Here is a 19,557-nt window from a genome sequence, read left to right on the forward strand (position 1 = left end):
TCTGTACCAGTAAAGGGTCAGACACTGCTCTAGTCTGTGTCGCTGTGACACTGCTCAGGAAATCACTGGGTCAGAGTCACAAATGTTGTGCAATTATTGCTGAGTTTATTCATAATTCCAAACCCATTCCATTCTTTCAATTTAAAATCCCACCCACTGATGCGCGGTTCATGCTGCTATTTTCCCAAATGTGGGGACTAAATCTCCTGGTCTCTCTGGGACAGCCCAGTCCATCGGCAGTGATGCTGCCCACCCAGTGAGGCGGTCAGATACTGACCACTGCGACAGAGATCTCTCTGGGACAGCCCAGTCCACATCGGCAGTGATGCCGCCCTGCTACTCTGGCCACTCAGTTGCTGCCCACTGTGGCCTCAGACCACAGAGATGCAGACATGACCAGCAGGTTCTCTGACCGTCCTGTCCCCTGCAATGTGGGAGTAATGCAAGGACACTGGGCCTGTCAGCCTTTCCCTCTCTGTGCCTCTGTGCTGGGAAGGCTTTGTAGATTTGTAAAGTGCATTGATGGTGTTTCTCTACATCACTGGACTTGCCCCAAAACATCATAAAGTGGCCTGCTGTACAGACACGTAAACACACAGTGCAGGACTCCTACATTGTCCCTGTGTTCACTGCCCATCGCACACGTCCCCTCATCCCCCTAACTGAGGGGCCACTAACCGAGATCGCACTGACCCAGGACCCCTTCATCCTACTTACTGGGGGGGCCACTGAACGAGGCCCCCTTCATCCCACTGACCGAGGCCCCCTTCATCCCACTGACCGAGGCCCCCTTCATCCCACTGACTGAGGGGCCACTGACCAAGATCCCCGTGATCCCACTGACCCAGGGCCCAGCCCTGTTCGCCGTCCCTCGACAAGACGAGAGATTTTATTGGTGTCCAGAATGAGGAAAAGAGCAGCACGCTGACATCTTACATTGCGTGAGTTAAATTAATAACAACGTGATTACAGAGCAACACAGGTAGAAAATACATCAACAGTTCCTGCTAGAGAAGTGATCAAGGATACTTATACAAAACATTACTTTGGCAAATCAGTTTGGTAAAGTGTGCAGGGCAAGTCCCTGCTGCCCAGCAGGCAGGTCCTGTTGCTCACTGGCACCACAGCTGCAGCCATCCCAGGCTGGCTGGCCGGATACTCATCACAGCGTGGCTTCATTCAGGATGATGGAGTTGCAGATTCCTTCTTCAGCCTTGCGGGATAAACGCTGTGGGACATGCAGAATCACCATTGTTAGGCACCAGCACCAATGTACTCTAACCCACCACCCCACACCCCGAAGGGTCATGAACACCTAAACACATCAGTACAGCACAGGAACACAATGTCAGTGCCAAACACAATGCCAAGACCACTCTGATCTGCCTGCACGTGGTCCATACCCCTCCATTCCCTGCACCTATTCCACGCATGAGGTGTGTCTCCAGCACTACCACTGCAACCTGACCCAGCTCCTGTTGTAGATGCACACAAACACTTAGCAGGTCAACATTCTGACCAGGGCTCTGTGGCTGAAACCTTCACTCTTCCTCATGCTAGAGATGCTGCCTGACCACTGAGTGTTTGCAGTGCCTCATGGTTAGTTGTAGGGAGGGGAGAGGCCATTCAACCCTCGGTCCTGCCACACAGTGACAGCAGGAAGCCATTCAGCCCGTCATGCACTGCTAGGTGACAGTAGATGTGCAGATGCCAAGTCCCTGTTCTTTGCCGTGTCCAGCCCATTCCAAAGTGCCCCCAGCACCCCACCCATTCTCTTTGTGTGGAAGGTTTCCCATTGACAGAGGGGTCTAACAGCAGTTTAACAAGGAACCACAGCCTCCGCTCCAATGCCACGCAGTATACATGGAGTAGGGGTACAGTAACACAGGGTACGCAGAGTGGGGGTACAGTAACAGTGTGTACATGGAGTGGGGGTACAGTCTCATCCAAATCATTGACATAAACCACAAACAGCAACGGACCCAGCTCCGAAACCTGAGGCACACTAGTCTCAGGCCTCCAGTCCAAAAAGCAACCTTCCACCATCACCCTCTACTTCCTTCCATGAAGCCAATTCTCTATCCAGTCTGAAGAAGGGTTTCGACTTGAAACGTTACCCATTCCTTCTCTCCAGAGATGCTGCCTGTCTCGCTCAGTTATTCCAGCTTTTTGTGTCTACTCTCTATCCAGTGGGCTGGATCCCATGCCATCTAAGAGACACACCTGATCCCAGCTGTCTATACCTGTCCTATGCTTCCTTTTTCCTGATCAGAGCCACAATCTTTCTCATCATCCAAGCACCCTTCCTCCCCACCTGTCGTGACCTTCATTCTAACAGGAACATGCATGACTTGAACTCTTGTCACCCCACTTTTAAAAGCACACCCCACTTTCCCCACATTCTGCAAACAACCTCCTACAATCAACTTCAGCAAGTTCCTGTGTATTACCATCAAAGTTGGCCTTGTCCTAATTCACAATTTTAACTTGTAGCTCTGCCCCGACTTTATCCGTCACTATTTTAAAGTTAATAGAACAGTGGTTGCTGGTCCCAAAAGGCTCAGCCATGGACACTTCATCCACCTGCCTGTTCCAATTTCTTGAGTAGACCAAGCTTTGCTCTCCTCGATCAAGCCCTGGGGTTCATCCACCTTTATGATTTGTCAGACCTCAAGCACTCGTCTTCTCTAACATAGACTGCCTCCAGACCTCACAAGCACTTACCCACCCTCCCGACCTGGCCCTGGTCCCACCATCCAACACCAGCTGCCCTCTTCACTAGCTGTGTGTGCGGTGAGGTGGGGGAGCCTGTAGCTGGGCACCAGTGAGTTATCCACATCTTTCTCCACAGTAAACACAGCTGAGAAATATTCATTCAACACCTTGCCCCTTGATGCATCTTTACAGGGCTCTATTCTCTCACTAATTACTATTTTTCCCTTAATGTAGAATCGCTTTGGTTTCTCCTTTCCCTTATCTGCCAAAGATTGTGGATGATCAGCCATGATCACATTGAATGGCGGTGCTGGCTCGAAGGGCCGAATGGCCTACTCCTGCACCTATTGTCAATCTCGGGTCCCTATTTGCCCTCCTGATTGCCCTTTGTGTACTTATCATGGAGAAGGCAGCTGGGATCAGGAATCTCTTGAGGGATTGTCCTGTTCCTTGACCAAAGCCTTGGACTGACTGATGGAAGATCTCACCTGTGTGGCCTGGCTCCATGCAGGCTGCCTCGTTGACTCTTCCCTTGTCATAGTAAAGGCACACACTGTGCTCAGCAGTAGGCCTGGACATTGCACAACTAGCCTTACCCAAGTTACCTAGTGGTGTGCAGGGGGCACTGTGGCCACTGCGGCCAGATGCAGGCGACTCAAACCAAAAGTCAACCGTAAGCAGAAAATGATTCCAAATCCTACCTCCGATGGCAACAAGCGAAGAGGGAAGATGAATGAGGAAATCATGGAGGTTGTAGAGCCGTAACCGAGAAGGTGATTTGTTGCTATGCTCTGTAATATACACGCTACACGTCATTAGATGTAAATGATCAGACATGTTAGTGCTGTGCTCTACGCGAGCGGCAGCAAGCCAACACCATGCACCCTGTCCAAACTATAGCAGCAGCCACCAACACCATGCAGACCCTGCGGCTACACATTGTCTAAACTATAACAGCAGCCACCACCTCCATGCAGACCCTGCGGCTACACACTGTCCATCCACAGACCCCGTGGTTCACACACTGTGCAACCTACTGAAGCAGCCACCACCCCACACCCTGGCACAGCACCGGGGAACACCCACATGCCAGCCAGCGGCTCCTCGGTGCTGGCCAACTTACCGGGCCTAGGACCCACCATCCAGCAACACCAGCTGCCCTCTGGCCACCCTCGTCTCTACAATAGCTGGGTGTGCAGGGAGGGAGGGAGGGGGCCTGTCGGGAGGTCAGAGCTGGGCACCAGTGTGTTACAGTGGAGGTACCTCTGTGTCACAGAGTGGCACTGGTCAAAGACAGGGTTGTAGGAGGGTTATTTCACACAGAAACCTCCATGAGGAACTGGGTGTAGGATGAGTGACCTCATGTTCTAGCCTCAGTAAACCTTGGAGATCAAACGTAAAGTTATCAGGCAACTGACCCACCATCTCACAACTAGAGAGCAGTCCTAACCTCCAATCTATCTTATTGGAGAGCCTCAGACCATCTTAACTGGACTTTATCTTGCACTAAACATTATTCCCTTTATCCTGTATCTGTACACTGTGGGTGGCGTGATTGTAATCACGTATAGTCTTTCCGCTGACTGGATAGCATGCAACACTGTAGCTCAGTGCAGGTGACAATAAACTAAACTAAAAGAGAAATCATGGAATTTGTCCAAAGCCAGCTGTGGTTTCTAACGCTGGGAGCCAGCGGCGCTGGGGTGGGGAACTGGGGGATCTGGCGGGGGGGGGGGGGGGGAAACTGGGGGAGGGGGGACGACGACAACTGAGGTTGTTTAGAAAGTGTAAAAGCTCCAATGGAACCAGTTCAGGGAGGAGACAGTTTGGGGGGGGGGGGGGGGGGTCAGAGGCAGCTGGATGTTAGCTCCCAGTGGAGAGGGTTACTGTGCTATGCGCCCCATCTACTACCCAAAGGCACATCTTCCCTTGGGTGTGGGCCCTGCAGGGCTGCCACTGGACACAAGAGCCCGTCGAATGTTAAAGTGCAGCAGCAGCACCAAGCAAAGGTCAGATGTGATCACAGGAAGGGTTCTTGTGATTCCACATCGCCATTGTTCACACCCACGAGTGCAACACACACGACCACAAGGCATTCTCCCGTTACAGACCAGAGCAGATACTGGGCAGGGATTTCTGATTGAGCACTGGCTGGGATGTTAGTCAAAGACGGGGGGGGTGGGATGCTGAGAAATGACAAAGACTGGGCCGTACAGAGACGTTAACATTCCCCAGCCAACAGGGATCGCTAACTGAGAAAGAGTAACAAAGCAGAGAGGTTGTTGAGGCCCTCACTCTCACTCAGGTTTGGTAGTCACTGGGACATTGGGGTTAATTCCAATCCCTACACTATTGGTGTAGAGCTTCCCGAGAGCGGGCAGGGAAAGATTCATGGACAGTTCCAGAGGAGAGGAGTTTCACAATATGGTGGAACACATGGTGTGTGAATGGAACCAGGACAGATATTCACATCCCTGCCGAATAACTGGAGAGCTACCAGATGTGGCAGAACCCGTGTTTATAACCATTCCCTGTCCTTGCCCTTGTGCTCGGTGCCTCTATTTATAGCCAGTTTGTCTGCCAATTTAAAGTAGGATAATGTTGTTCTGCAGGTCACAAAACACAACTCCAGTGATGAACGGGTTGGAGCAGGAACAATGGGGGCAACTGTTGGTGAATGGTTCATGGGGCAGTGCCACAGGAATACAGAGGGATTGTTCTAATCACAGTCCTACGCACATGTCCATGCTGCCCTTTCTGCCCATCGACACCATCCTATCTGTCCCTATGAGGTCAGCATCGCTCCATGCCTTGTCTATCTAAGTGTCCCTTACACACAGTGTATCTGACCCCAGCACCTCCTCTGGCAGTAAGTTCCTGACCTCCCCAACTATCACGGGTATAATTGTGAGGGGAGTGGGAGGGGTTGTTGTTGGAACGTTGTTCCCAGTAATTGGGAACAACCAATCAGGAAATCCCTGCCACCATTCTGTGGGAGCGGTTTTGCCGATAGAGCCAGGTGGCACGGTGAGGCCGGCAGTGTTTACTCACCGGGTTCTGTGGCGCATGCATGTTTGCCTTCTGTCTCTTTAGGTCCGATTTTATTATTGCTGTTAAACAGGAAGAAGGGCATGGTTAGTGCTGCTACGTGCTCCTTTTACATGCTCACCCTGATCCTTTGTTAAAGTATAACTTTGAAGTAGAAGGAAGTGCGGTCAGGAAGCATTGGTGGTGAAATAAGCAGAATCCCACTTGTGAGGAAAGGTCACCGAGCCGAGGACTGGAGCTGCTCTCTCCCACCTCTGACGAAACAGCACCTGGTGACAGTGTCTTCCCCAAACCAGTGGGGTGGGAGCAACACCACCGCCAGTTCAAGGAGCACAGAACAGGCCCGTCAGCCCACAATGCATATTACAAACAGCATGCCAACATATACTCATCTCCACCTGATCCACATCCCTCCATTCCCTGCATATCCTGACATTTAAAAGACATTTAAAAAACAAAGCTCAGAATCCTTTCAATACCTGTGGGCTTACACTGAATATAACAACTTCTATCACAGCTTTAAAGAATCAGAAATAACTTCCTTACCTGTTAAAACAGTTCCCACGAAGAGAAATACAAAAATGAAAATATTTCCTGCTTTCGTTCCAAAATGATCAATTAGTTTACCCTGTGAGATGGTAAAGATGATTCCAAAAACCTAAAATACAGAAATGAACATAATTTAAGGCCATTGTAGTGAACAGTACTGTGCAAGAACAGGCCCTTCGGCCCACAATGTCTGTGTCGAACATGATGCCAGGACCAACTCTTGTCTGCCTGCACGTCATCCATATCCCTCCATTCCCTGCATATCCATGTGCCTATCCAAAAGTCTCTTAAACACCTCCACCACCACGCCTGGCAGAGTGTTCCAGGTACTTGCCCCGCTCATCTCCTTTAAACTTAATGCCGTGCCCTCTACTCTGAAATATCCACCCTGGGAAGAAGGTTCTGACTGTCTCCCCTTTCTATGCCTCATAATTATATACACTTCTATCGAATTTCCCCTCAACCTCCGATGCTCAACAGAAAACAATCCGTCTGTCCAACCTCTCCAAATCTAAGAGATTTCTAACCTAATTTCTGCCCTCTAATCCAGGCAGCATTCTGCTAAAGCCTCCACATCATTTCTGTCTGAAGAAAGGTCAGACCCAAAACCTCTGCTATTCATGTACTCCATAAATACTGCCTGAACCACTGAGTTACTCCAGCACTGTGTGTTCTACATAGGATTTCACCATCTGCAGTACCATATCCATCTTATAATGGGGATTCCAGAACTGCACACAATACTACAAATGAGGCCTAACCCAAGTTATGTAAAATTCTAACTTCCTGACTTTTATACACAAACCCTGCTCAATTAACCAATTCCCTTCCAAATGCAAGTACATCCTATCCCTAAGATATATAAAATAAGTACATAAAATTATGAGAGGCATAGCTTGAGTAGACAGTCAGAGCTCCCCCCCCCCCCCCCCCCCCCCGCCCCCCGCCCCCCCCCCCCATCCCGCCCTCCACGGGTGGAAATATACTAGAGGGTATAGCTTTAAGCTGAGAGGCAAAGTTTAAAGGGGATGTGCAGGGCAATAGTTTTTTTTACACAGGGTGGTGGGGCCTGCAATGCGCTGTCAGGGGTGGTGGTGGAAGTAGAAACAATAGTGGCATTTAAGAGGCTTTTGGATAGGCACATGGATATGCAGGGATCACCTGCACGCAGATAAGAGTTAGTTCGGCACGGACATTGTGGGCCGGATGATGCACACAGAGCTGGTGATTCACTGCTGGACCGCAAGTCTGAGTGATGTGCCACCACACTTACCTGTGCAGCCTCGTTCAGCAGTCCAGACGACGTCCCCTCAGACTGGGGGTAGGTGAGCTCGGCACCAAACTCAAAGCCCAGCGGCAGGTACCCAGTCATAAAGAACCTGATATTGAAGGGAAAAGGGCAGGACATCAAGAACAATAGACAATATACAATAGGTGCAGGAGTAGGCCATTCGGCCCTTCGAGCTAGCACCGCCATTCAATGTGATCATGGCAAATCATCCACAATCATTAGCCCGTTCCTGCCTTCTCTCCATATCTCTTAACTCTGCTATCCCTAAGAGCTCTATCTAACTCTCTCTTGAAAGCATCCAGAGAACCAGCCTCCACCGCCCTCTGAGGCAGAGAATTCTACACACTCACAACTCTTGTGTGAAAAAGTTTTTCCTCATCTCCGTTCTAAATGGCTTACCATTTATTCTTAAACTATGGCCCCTGGTTCTGGACTCCCCCAACATCAGGAACATGTTTCCTGCCTCTAGCGTGTCCAAACCCTTAATAATCTTATGTTTCAATAAGATTCCCACTCATCCTTCTAAATTCCAGAATGTACAAGCCCAGCTGCTCCAATCTATCAACATATGACAGTCCCATCATCCCGGGAATTAACCTCGTGAACCAACGCTGCACTCCCTCAGTAGCAAGAATGTCTTTCCTCAAATTTGGAGACCAAAGCTGCCCACAATACTCCAGGTGTGGTCTCACTAGGGCTCTGTACAAATGCATGAGCACCTCTGTGCTCCTATACTCGACTCCTCTTGTTATAAAGGCCAACATGCCATTCGCTTTCTTCACTGCCTGCTGTACCTGCATGCTTTCTTTCATTGACTGATGAACAAGGACCCCCAGATCCCGTTGTACTTCACCTTTTCGCAACGAAGCCATTTAGATAATAATCTGCCTTCCTGTTTTTGCCACCAAAGTGGATAACCTCATATTTACCCACATTAAACTGCATCTGCCCACTCACCCAACCTGTCCAAGTCACCCTGCATCCTCATAGCATCCTCACAGTTCACACTGCCACCCAGCTTTGTGTCATCTGCAAATTTGCTAATGTTACTTTGAATCCCTTCATCCAAATCATTGATGTATATTGTAAATATTGATGTATATTGTAAATAGCTGCGGTCCCAGCACCGAGCCTTGCGGTACCCCACTAGTCACTGCCTGCTATTCTGAAAGGGACCTGTTAATCCCTACTCTTTGTTTCCTGTCTGCCAACAATTGTTTTAACTGTGGGGGTTCATATGCTGCTGTTCTTGACCGTTGCCGTGCTTATGGAAGAAATTTAACGATTCTATCTTTGGACACACGGTTACGATTGAAACTGACCACCAACCTCGGGTCAGCATCTTTAACAAACCGATCCATGCCTCTCCAGTGCGTCTACAGCGGATGTTGCTGCAACTTAAAAAATATGACATTGTTCTGATCCACAAACGTGGTCAGGATATGCACCTGGCTGACACTGTCGCGCGTGCACCCCGGAAAACGTGCGAGGATCCGCCCTCGCCGGATGATGACTTTGTCGTAATGACTGTGTCTTTTATTCCCTCGTCCTGTATGAAGGATTTGGTTGCCCACACTGCTGCTGACAGTACTCTACGATCGCTCACCTCCGTCATTAAGCGCGGCTGGCCAGACAAACACTACAAAGTTCCCCTGTCAGTCCGGCCTTTCTTTGCCGTCCGTGATGAGCTGGTGCTACAGGAAGGCATTGTTTTAAAAGGACACAAGGCTGTGGTCCCTGCTTCTCTGCACAGCAAGTATATTAACGCTATCCACGCAGGGCACACAGGCGCTGAAGCCACCGTCCTACGGGCAAGAAGCATGTTTTGCTGGCCTGGTATGGCTGAATACATCACCGAGATGGTGGCGTCCTGTGCACTGTGCAACAGCTTGGCACCTCACCAACAAAAGCAACCACTTCTTTCACATCTGGTTCCTGCACTCCCGTGGTCTACAGTGGCAACTGTCATATTTGATTGGCATGGCAAGCAGTACCTGGTACTCATCGATTCGTATTCAGGATGGTTTGACATTGATTTTCTCAGCAGCCCCACTTCTCGCGTGGTGGTTTCGAAGCTATCTCGCCATTTTTCAGTCCACGGATCTCCAGGTGTACTGTTATCTGATAACAGCAGTCAATTTACCAGCCAACACTTCAGGGAATTTGCTGCATGCTGGAATTTACGCCACATTACCAGTAGCCCTGAATATCCAGTAGAATGGACTGGCTGAGCGGGTTGTCAAGAGTGCCAAACAGCTCATGGAACGATCGCACAGAGCTAATTCCGACGTACCGGGATCTACTCAACTTACGCAACGTCTCCCGCGACCCCATTTTGGGTTCACCTGCTCAACGTTTATTATCGAGGCAGACCCGAGCCACGGTGCCTGTGGCGGAACAGACATTGATCCCTCAGGTGGTTCCATCTGAGGAGGTTCAGTCCAGGTTACAACAAAAGCGTGACATTCAAAAACAATGGTATGACAAAACAAGTAGGCCACTGCCACCGTTAACCAAGGGGCAGGTGGTTCGTTTGCAGACTGACAAGGGCCATGACCGTATTATCCAGACCGTACAAGTGTACTCCCGTCTGTGTCTAGCGGCATTCCTCCGCCTATGCCAGCACAACAACCCACGTCTGCAACGGCTGATTTGCCAGTGGCGACTTCGCCTGCACCACAGTCTCCTGTTTCATCTCCGGGAATGGTGGTTCAGTCTCCCTCACCTGTGAAGACACCCGCTCTATCCCCGGGGGGGGGGGGGGGGGGGGGGGGGGGAAAGAACGGAGATGGTCTTTATCGTACATGTGCTGGTCGTGTTTGCAAGCCGGTTGTGAAGTACCCGGGCTCTGTTTGACTTTCCTCCAGTTTATTATTAATTACTATGCATGCCTTACTTCGTTAATGGTTTTGTACTGATGTTTAATTCTTTAAGAGGGGGGGGGGATGTAGATCAGTGTCACTCATGTTATGTCATACTTTGTAGCTCCACCCACTAGCTTACCAGTAAGCTTCCCTGCCTTGTTGCCATACTTTTAGAGTAACGTGCTAGTATGAAGTTATCTATGCTGTAACGTTAATAAAGTCTTTGGATCTTTAAGTTGGTGTAAGACTTTGGTTATTTAAACAGCAGAATCACAACACATATCTGCCACCACCACGCACGGTTCAAAAGCATGGTTCCAGCAGCCACTCTCCTTGTAAAGAACTTGCCCTGCACATCTCCTTTAAACATTGCCCCAAAATGTTGAGGACACAGCTCAGCAGTTCCTGGCGATTTGTCACCTTTCCACCTTAATGCTGTAATTACACGACTTTGAACTCCACATTGGATTGTTTTCTTTGTCTTTCTCACAGAAGACAAGGAAAAATGACTCAATTTCTCGGCTAACTCCTTGTTCCACAACAGTGCTTTCCCCGTCTCGCTCTGTAAGGCAATCACATGAAGTTTAATCCCGGACATTTGACATACATTGCCATGCATGCTTGAGAGGATTCTGTGCACTTACCCTAGTAGCCCTCCAGTCATGAAGACAATCCAGAGGTAACCAAGGTCAAGTGTGAATGTGAAGACCACCATCCCAGCAAAGGATAAGAAGTAAACAACAAATGTGGTCTGTCTGAAAAAGAAAGAGGGAAGCAGCTTAAGAGGGTTGTTTGTGTGGGAACTGAGCACATCTAACATCAGTACATTAACAGCTCCTGTCATCTGCTACAGAAAGGACCATCTCTGATGGTTGCACATCCAGCAATTGCATGGGCTTTAACTGGAGGAAACAAGAAACTGCAGATACTGGTTTACAACAAAAGACACAAAGTGCTGGAGTAACTCAGGCAGAGATGCTCCAGAGATGCTGCCTGATCTGCTGAGCTACTCCAGCACTTTGTGTCTTTTTTTTTGGGGGGGGGGGGGGGGGGGGAGGGGCTTTTAACTAGCTTCTCATTTGGATTCCCTTTCTTTGCAGAACTCTTGTAAACTCAGGTAGAGAGCAGACTGTGGAGGCTCTGATCTGGATCATTAGCTACACATGTGAAAGGTGAGCTGGTCTCAAGGTGCCATCAGAGGTGGTGCCTTCCTTCCGCATGGGCAATCCCAATCATTCTCACGTCATCAGCAACAATGCCATCCGCTGGAGAAGGCTTAAAGCAAACCCCCTGACATCACATTCCCACACAGACCTCTCGAAGCCACATACAACACTTTTACAAGCACTTTCTTCTGTCAGACATCCCAGCACACAAAGGCTTGCTCCTTCCACTCGGACAGCATGCAGCTGACACTGATGGTTGTGCAGAGCAGCAAGTGTTTAGTAACTGGGCAGCCTTGTAGACGGAGGCTGAGCTCCTCAAACTCAGCTCCCAGAAGGAATCCCTGATGAGTTATTAGCAGCAGAGCACAATGCTGTTATGTTAGACCATTAGGCAGCCTGGCACTGTACCAAGGTGCTGTCCACCGCTGGGCAGTAGTACGATGCAGGTCGGGCTCGGCGATTCTCCACACGCTGACATCCTGACCTCAAGTGAACCACGAAAGGCAAGCGGACTGAATAGTGAGCAGGGGGAATCGGAGGAAGTCAACTCGGGCCGCGCTGGTGGTCCTTCTAGCACCCAGTTAACAAGTGGATGGAACTGCTCTAATAAGAAAGAATAATCTCAGTTACACTGAGTCCCAGCGATGGGACTTCCACCACAACAATTATCCACAAGAAACACTGCAGAGGCCCAGGTGCAGGTGGGCTGCCTGCCCAGCCTCTCTCAGCCACAGAACAGAGCCAGGAAGGGCTATAGGGGGGTCTAAGGGAAAGATGTAGGGGGCTACTTCCATCCCAGCCAGCCAGCCAGCAGTCATTGCACCCCAGCAAGGTAGATGTTAGTCCACTATGTTCCACAATACTCACAACAGGGAGAGATCCCACAGCACAGTGACCAGGTAGTCACCACTGCTGTAACCAGAGTAGGTGCCCGGTGTTACAGCAGGGACTCAGTCAACCCCAGCTATACAAAACATCCGTCAGGCATGCAGAGCAACAAGGGAGGGCAGCGGGGAGTGCCGTCAGTGAAGTGGTGCCAGTCCTGCCGCAGGGGCCACACTTGGAGAAGATAAGCATTAGTGCAGCACACTGAAACACGCAGACACACCATTGTGAAGGAGGTTTGGCAGCAAATCAATTAATTTTCATTTTATTACCATCTACAAAATTAAACCTACTCAACTTTGCATACTGTCACAATATGTACGCATCCCTCGCTGTAACCTTTCAAACACGCTGTCCTCATTAATTAGTGACAAAACTGCACAGTTAATGCTGTGCATCAAAGTGGAAGGTCAGACTATCTCACTCACACCCCTTTAACTCCCAACAGTGAGCTGAAGAACTCCATGAATGTTAAAGTCAGAGGGATCAGGCACCATTTGAGCCAATTCCATCGTGTGTGACACCAAGCCAAGACCAAGGAGGAAGATGCCACTTACATCAGCATTAGCCTCAGTGTCACTGGGCGTGGAGTGGGGGAGTGGGGGATTGAGGAGGGATCGCTCTGCTCAGTGTGGGGAGTGAGGGGGGATCTCACTGCTCAGTGTCACTGGGTGTGAAGTGGGGGAGTGGGGATCACTCTGCTCTGCATTAACCTCAGTCTTGCTGGGCTTGATGTATGTGGGGGAGATCTCTCTGCTCCCTGGGTCAAGCTGGTCTCTCTAATGCCTCTCAGTTACATGTCTGAGCATGCCTCATCCCTGGAGAGGTGGCAGTGGGCCAAAGAACTGCAGAGCTCAGGAGCAGAAATAGTTCCAGAATCGCAACTAACTGCACACTCCCCTCCCCATTCAGTGGGTCTGAATCCTTCACTTAGCCGAGTCACTCATTTTCACTCTGCATTTGCAGAAGTTGGGGTCAGGTTTTGCAGATTAGTTTATTCAGTGGCCAAAGCCAGCTTCTAAATACTGACAACTGCTGAACATCACCTGGGTAAGGCATGCATGCCCATGTTTCCAAGCATATAAAATAAAGGGTTACATTTCAACTGGCTTTGTTCAAAGTGTTTTCAGTTTAAGGATTTGCCCACCTCACTGGGACAGTTTTGTACATGAGGGACAGGTGAGGGACAGGTGAGAGGAGGTAGGAACCAGGACAGGCTGTAGCTCATGAGCCTGCTCCACCATTCAATAGCACCACAGCTGATGTCCTCAGTTTCACCTTTCTAACCATAATGGCAACATGTTACAGACCAATGAAGTGTTCAACCCTGCCTTGAATCTATCCAGGAAACATGCTTTCACAGCTCTTTGGGGGAGAGAATTGTGAACATTCACAGCCCTCAGAGAGTAAGAATGACTACTTATCTCCATCTTAAATGGTTGACTCCTTCTGAAAAACATCACTCCTGGCTCCACATTCCCCACATCTCAGGAACCAGCCTGTCACCTTTCCAGCAACCTGTCTCCTTCAACATGACCAGTTGTCCCTGTTTGAAAGTCCCGAGTACCAGCATCACTCTGTGTACCTTCACACTGTGACCATACCAAGCCGGTGGGAGTGGCTTGTGAGGGGGGTACAGAGACTTTGGGAGATGCAAGCAGGCTTTGTAAAGATTGAAGTGTCAAGCAGACGCAATACAATCTGGACAAAACTGAAGACATCCATGTTGGCACAAGAAACAGCATCTTTTAAATGGCAAGAGATTGAACAGTATGAATGTTCATTGCGATCTGTTGTACACAAATTAAAGGTGACATGGAGGTAGAAAAGACCCAGGTTGGTTGGCATTCACTGCAAGAGTAGCGCCGTGCTGGTGTATGTGTGTGACAGGCTGGTGGAGACACATCTGGAACGATGGTTCTGCTCCCATCTCCCACCCAAGGAAGGATGTTCTGGTTCCAGGGAGCTGGTAGTGGGTTGGCAGGTTTGACTGGACCTTTCTGTCAAGCAGATGCAGGAATTATGTTTCCCTTAGCATGAGTGCCTACCACAAGGGGTCAGCCTTTCAGGACAATCATGAGGAGAAGCTTCTTCACCCAGAGGGAAGTGAATCTTCACAGCTGTCTTTCCAACAGGACTGTGGGGGCCTAGTTCCTGAACATCTTCAATGCAGTTATTTAGCTGATCAGGTAATGAAAGGAGTGTGGTTATTCAGGGAGGTGGAGGTGAGTTAGAGCAGTTAGATCCTACTGTGTGGCAGCATAGCCCCAGGTTGAGTATTCACTGCCCCCTCACGTTGTAACAAACCATCCACTCCTATTCTCACTGCACCCAAGGCCAGGATTCACATCCTCCCTGGTTTGCTGCACGATTCAGCCAGACTCTCTCTCACCCACAGAATCGGAATGGAACTAAAGCAGAATGTGGGAGAGGATCACAGAAACGGGTATGAGCTTGCATGTTGAGACTCAGGTTGTAGTGTGGGCACACAGTAACACCCAGCTCCCACACCGTGCAAGTCCACCCCATCCTGCCACGCTCCCAAACCCTCGCTCATATGTACAGGGTGTCCTCAACTCGGGCATTCATAACCTGGGGACCAGTTGTAGCTTTCCTGGAGGGATCAGGGATGAAGAGGGACTGGGGGAATATCGATGAGGGTGGGGTGGGGAAATAGAGGATTGGACCTCAGAAAGATTAGGATGTGTATTGGGGGATGGGGGTGGAGATCAGTGAATGGGGAGAGGGTGGAGTAGCAGGATTTGCAGTGTTGAGCCTGTGATTAAATAGCCCAACGTCTGGGCTCAGCGTGAACAGCTCCCAGTGTGTGTGTGTGACAAGTGGATTATTCCTACTTCGCCCACAGCGTGTCAGAAAACAAAATGAACACAAGACAAGGCTGCAAAGGTAGGGAGGGAGGGAGGGAGAGCACAGATGAGGGTTGACATCATCCAGAAGGAATACGGCACATTTATCAATGACACTTTCAATATACATTTTTGCTAATGCATTCTAATGACTGTTTTGGCCACATGGTGAAAGCTGAATGGTTACACACGAGCAGCTGCCTGCGGAGAGATTGCTGACGTCGTTTCTGATTGGTCGCGACTGCTCGATGTGAAGGATGACTTCACCACATCAGAATGCACCAATTGTGAATGACGTTGTCAGAACAGGAACAATGCTTCGACTCACCACACTCTCAGCCAGCACAAAACATAGCATTTAAAGTGAATCACATCCCATCACTCCCTGTATGTTGGTGCAGAGGTGGGCTCAAGTCTGGAAGTATGACGAGACAATGTTACTGCATAATGCCCTGGATCCTCAGCCCAAGCCTGCCCCACTGTTCAATATGATCACTGCAGAACTGCCCCAGACCTCAACTCATCTGTACTAATTCTTCATAGCCCACAATTCCCCAATATTTGTAAAATCTACCTCCCTCTCCACTATCCTATCACACACCCTCAGATAGGGATAGCGTGGGCTGGATACAAGAGTAAAGCTCCCTCTACACTGTCTCCATTAAATTCCACAACTCAGTGTCTGGTGTCTCCACAAGTGTTTTATTTGGATACTGAGGATGAGCAGAATTATTGGAAAAGAAACTTGAAAAACAAGCTCTTTTTATGAGAGTGCAAAAGGTTAAGTGGCCCATGGACAGTTGGAGATGTGTGGAGTCAATGTGTAGACACTGGACATGTGTAGCATGCACTGGACCAGCATCCGTACCTTACAGAGAGCTGTAACTTTCCTAAGTAGAGAAGTTGTGTGTATATTAACAGATTCTCTGTTGTACATGAAATTGCTTATTGTTATTATAAAAGGGCTTGGTCACTTTTCATGGAGTTGAAATGTTAAAATGAGCCTCATCTCGAGTGTGAGAGTGCAGGGCACTGCAACAGCACAGTAACACCAAAGAGGCAGAAAGTGGACACCTCAACACAAGAGCCTTGCCAGCTGAATCCATCTCCTCCACATACAGACTTTCAGCACCCTCCATCAGCACCCTTTACACACAAAGCCATGGACATGGCATGCTTGCATTCATCGGTCAGGGCATAGAATATAAGAGTCAGGAAGTCATGTGGCAGCTGTACAAAACGTTGGTTAGGCTGCATTTGAAGTATTCTGTGCAATTCTGGCCATCCCATTATAGGATGGGTGTGGTGGCAACAGAGGTTTACCGGAATGCTGCCTGGAATGGAGGGTTTAGCTGTAAAGAGAGGTTGGACAAACTTAGATTGATTTCCCTGGAACACCAGAGGCTGAGGGGAGGCATGCTAGAAGTTTACAAAATTATAAGAGGCATAGATAGTGTAGATAGTCTGAACCTTTTCCCCGAGGGTGTAATTGTCAGAGGAGGAAAGTTTAAAGGAGAAATGCAGACAAGGTTTGTTCATACATTGAGTGGTGGGTGCCTGGTATATGCTGCTGGGGGTTATGGTTACCAGCACAATAGTGATGCTTTATTGAGACAGACATATGAAGAGGCAGGAAATGGAGCGATTTGGATCAAGTGCAGGCAGATGGGAACAGTTGAGACTGACATCATGTTTGGCACAGACAATGTGGACCGTGGCACTTTGTTGCCCCAGAGCACTGTTCTACTACGTTCCATGTTGACTCAGTGGTTCAGGCAGCGTCTGTAGAGGCAAAGGGATACTGACATTTCTGGTGGAGACACTGCCTCAATCTGGTGCAGGGTCTCGACCCATAAAGCTGTCCATAACTCTGCCTCCATACTCGCTGTTTGACCCGCCGAGTTCCTCCAGCAGCTTGTTTATGCTCTAGATGACAACATCTGCAGTCTCTTGTATCTCCATCTTAATTATTATTTTAGACAGGCCAATTTCTCAATGCAGGCAATTCATTAGCATTTGTTGACCTCAAACCAAGATTAATCCACCGTGTCTTGGTGGCAATTTCAATTTAGGTTTCCAGCACCAATACTTCTGTTTGAAAATGGTGCCAAAACATGGAGCCTCTTACATGCAGGATCAGTAAACCATTTCTGTACAATTTGCTAATCGAGGATATGATTAGGTATGACCAAAATTTACAGGACTGTAAGAAAATAATTGCACTGTGCATTTGTACTTTGCATATGTAACAATAAACGCAGCATGGAACCATTCTTTATGTTTCTACATTAGGGAGTTTGTAAATTCAGTGCCCTCAAACATCTTCAGTAACTATGTAGCCAGTACTTTAATGGAGCTCCTTACACTGGGACACGCAATTCTATAGTTAAAGGAAGATCAAACCCATGTGCAAGAAGCAACAGCAGATGCCGATTTACACCGAGATACACACAAAAAGCTGGAGTAACTCAGCGGGACAGGCAGCATCTCTGGAGAGAAGGAATGGGCGACGGGTTGAGACCTTTCTTCAGACCTTTTCCCTTCCACGGCACTCACACTTATAGCCTTAGCCATTGAAACCAGCAAGTCTGAATGATGGCAAGTCCAGCCACCAAAATGCACAACTTTTCAGTTAAATGAAATGAATAGGCACTCCTTGGATCTGTCCTCTCTCCAGCATAACTATGAGGAAGCTGACAGACGGGTCATTGGGCCTGATTGATGTTAAAGGACATTCCAGTTGTCTACACACGTTCATTCTGTTAACTTTAGCATTCTCCCCTCCTTCTCTGGAGGCATGCTCTGAGCTGAGTGACTAGAAGCAGGTTGGGGGCATGAGTTTGGCACACATCACTGAAGAAGGTTGAACGAAGCATGCACATGATTTGAAGGCTTGAAGAGACATCTACCCAACACAGGTAATATCTGCAATTCACTGAAGGTTTAGTGGTTGCTATGCATGTGGGGAACATAAAAACATGGTTATGTTTGTGAATTAATTGGAAGCACCGGAGATGGGAGTGCTGTTTATTTACATCACCCGAAGCAGAAAAAAAATCAAAAAAATCTACGTTTAGAATAATCAAGGGCAACTTTGATGAAGCTTAATTGTAAGCCACTGGTACCAACAACAATTCAATGAGACATTTTCTACACAAGAATAGACTGTGCTATGGGGTCACTGATAAATCCTAGGATTCCTGTTCTTACAATGATGGAACACGGCTCTGTACATTTGTAACAGGGCAGCAAACCATCCGTGTAAACCTACTTGCTAAAGTTTCACACAGTGTGTAGATTACAACATCACAGTCAGGGGAACAGATCGAACAGTAATAATTTACATGAACTAAACTGCTTCGTTTAAGATTGGATTTCTTCCAGAAATAAAATTCTTACCTGCATAATTTTTCTTCACATCTTTTGCAAATAAACAAACAACAAACTAATAATCATTCTGTACAATGCAATAAAAACAATTTGGGTAATCAGTAACCAGAATAAATACAATGGCAGTTAAAAAGGTTCCGTAATGAATACATGTAACTTATTTTGACACCACAAGATTTAGAAAAAATGTTGTTTAAACAGATAATTTTGAGGCAGTGAAAGTTTAACCGCACATTCCAAACACAAACAGCCAGTGAACTAACCAACAACGAGAGGGGGGGGGGGGGGGGAGGAGAGGAGAAGAGACAGAGAGAGGAGGCTGTTCTGTCCCTTGAGCCTAGCTCACTATTCAAGGAGTTCTAGATTAAATGTAGACCCCATTCCACCTACTTATCCCCCACCCCACAATTACACTGAATAATTGACATAGGTCAGGCTCCACACACTGACAACTTCCAAACGTGAGCAATGAGGGAGTGTGACGTGTGACTGCTGAGTTATGGGGCGGCTGCTGGTTAGAGTCATACAGCACAGAAACAGGCCTTTCATCCTAACTTGCCCTTGTCAACTTGTCCCATCACTAGTCCCACCTGCCGTGCTGACCATGAATCCCATCTATGGGTCCCATTTGCCCGCATTAGGTTGCCCCTACTCCTTTCCTATCCAAATACCTCTCCACACAACATTTAAACAATAGAATGGTACTCACCTCCACCACTTCTTCTGGCAGCTTGATCCAGATTGCCATTACCCTCTGTGGGAAAAACCTGCACCTCAGATCT

The 19,557-nt window shown here is 48.4% G+C and overlaps 1 protein-coding gene across 2 annotated transcripts in view; it reads right to left on the bottom strand.

The window, feature by feature from the left end:
- Nucleotides 1-83: 83 nt before the first annotated feature.
- flvcr2 (FLVCR heme transporter 2) overlaps nucleotides 84-19,557 on the bottom strand; it is a 73,480-nt gene continuing 54,006 nt past the window's right edge. For both annotated transcript variants that reach the window (XM_033027463.1, XM_033027464.1), the window contains exons 7-12: nucleotides 11,112-11,222; nucleotides 7,586-7,691; nucleotides 6,310-6,421; nucleotides 5,767-5,825; nucleotides 3,417-3,506; nucleotides 84-1,228 (exon numbers count right to left, since the gene is read on the bottom strand). In XM_033027463.1, coding sequence (XP_032883354.1) covers nucleotides 1,163-1,228; nucleotides 3,417-3,506; nucleotides 5,767-5,825; nucleotides 6,310-6,421; nucleotides 7,586-7,691; nucleotides 11,112-11,222 — 544 coding nt within the window. In that variant the 3' untranslated portion in view covers nucleotides 84-1,162. The remainder of the gene's footprint in view (nucleotides 1,229-3,416; nucleotides 3,507-5,766; nucleotides 5,826-6,309; nucleotides 6,422-7,585; nucleotides 7,692-11,111; nucleotides 11,223-19,557) is intronic.

This window comes from Amblyraja radiata, chromosome 9 (assembly GCF_010909765.2).
Source record: "Amblyraja radiata isolate CabotCenter1 chromosome 9, sAmbRad1.1.pri, whole genome shotgun sequence".
NCBI lineage: Eukaryota > Metazoa > Chordata > Chondrichthyes > Rajiformes > Rajidae > Amblyraja > Amblyraja radiata.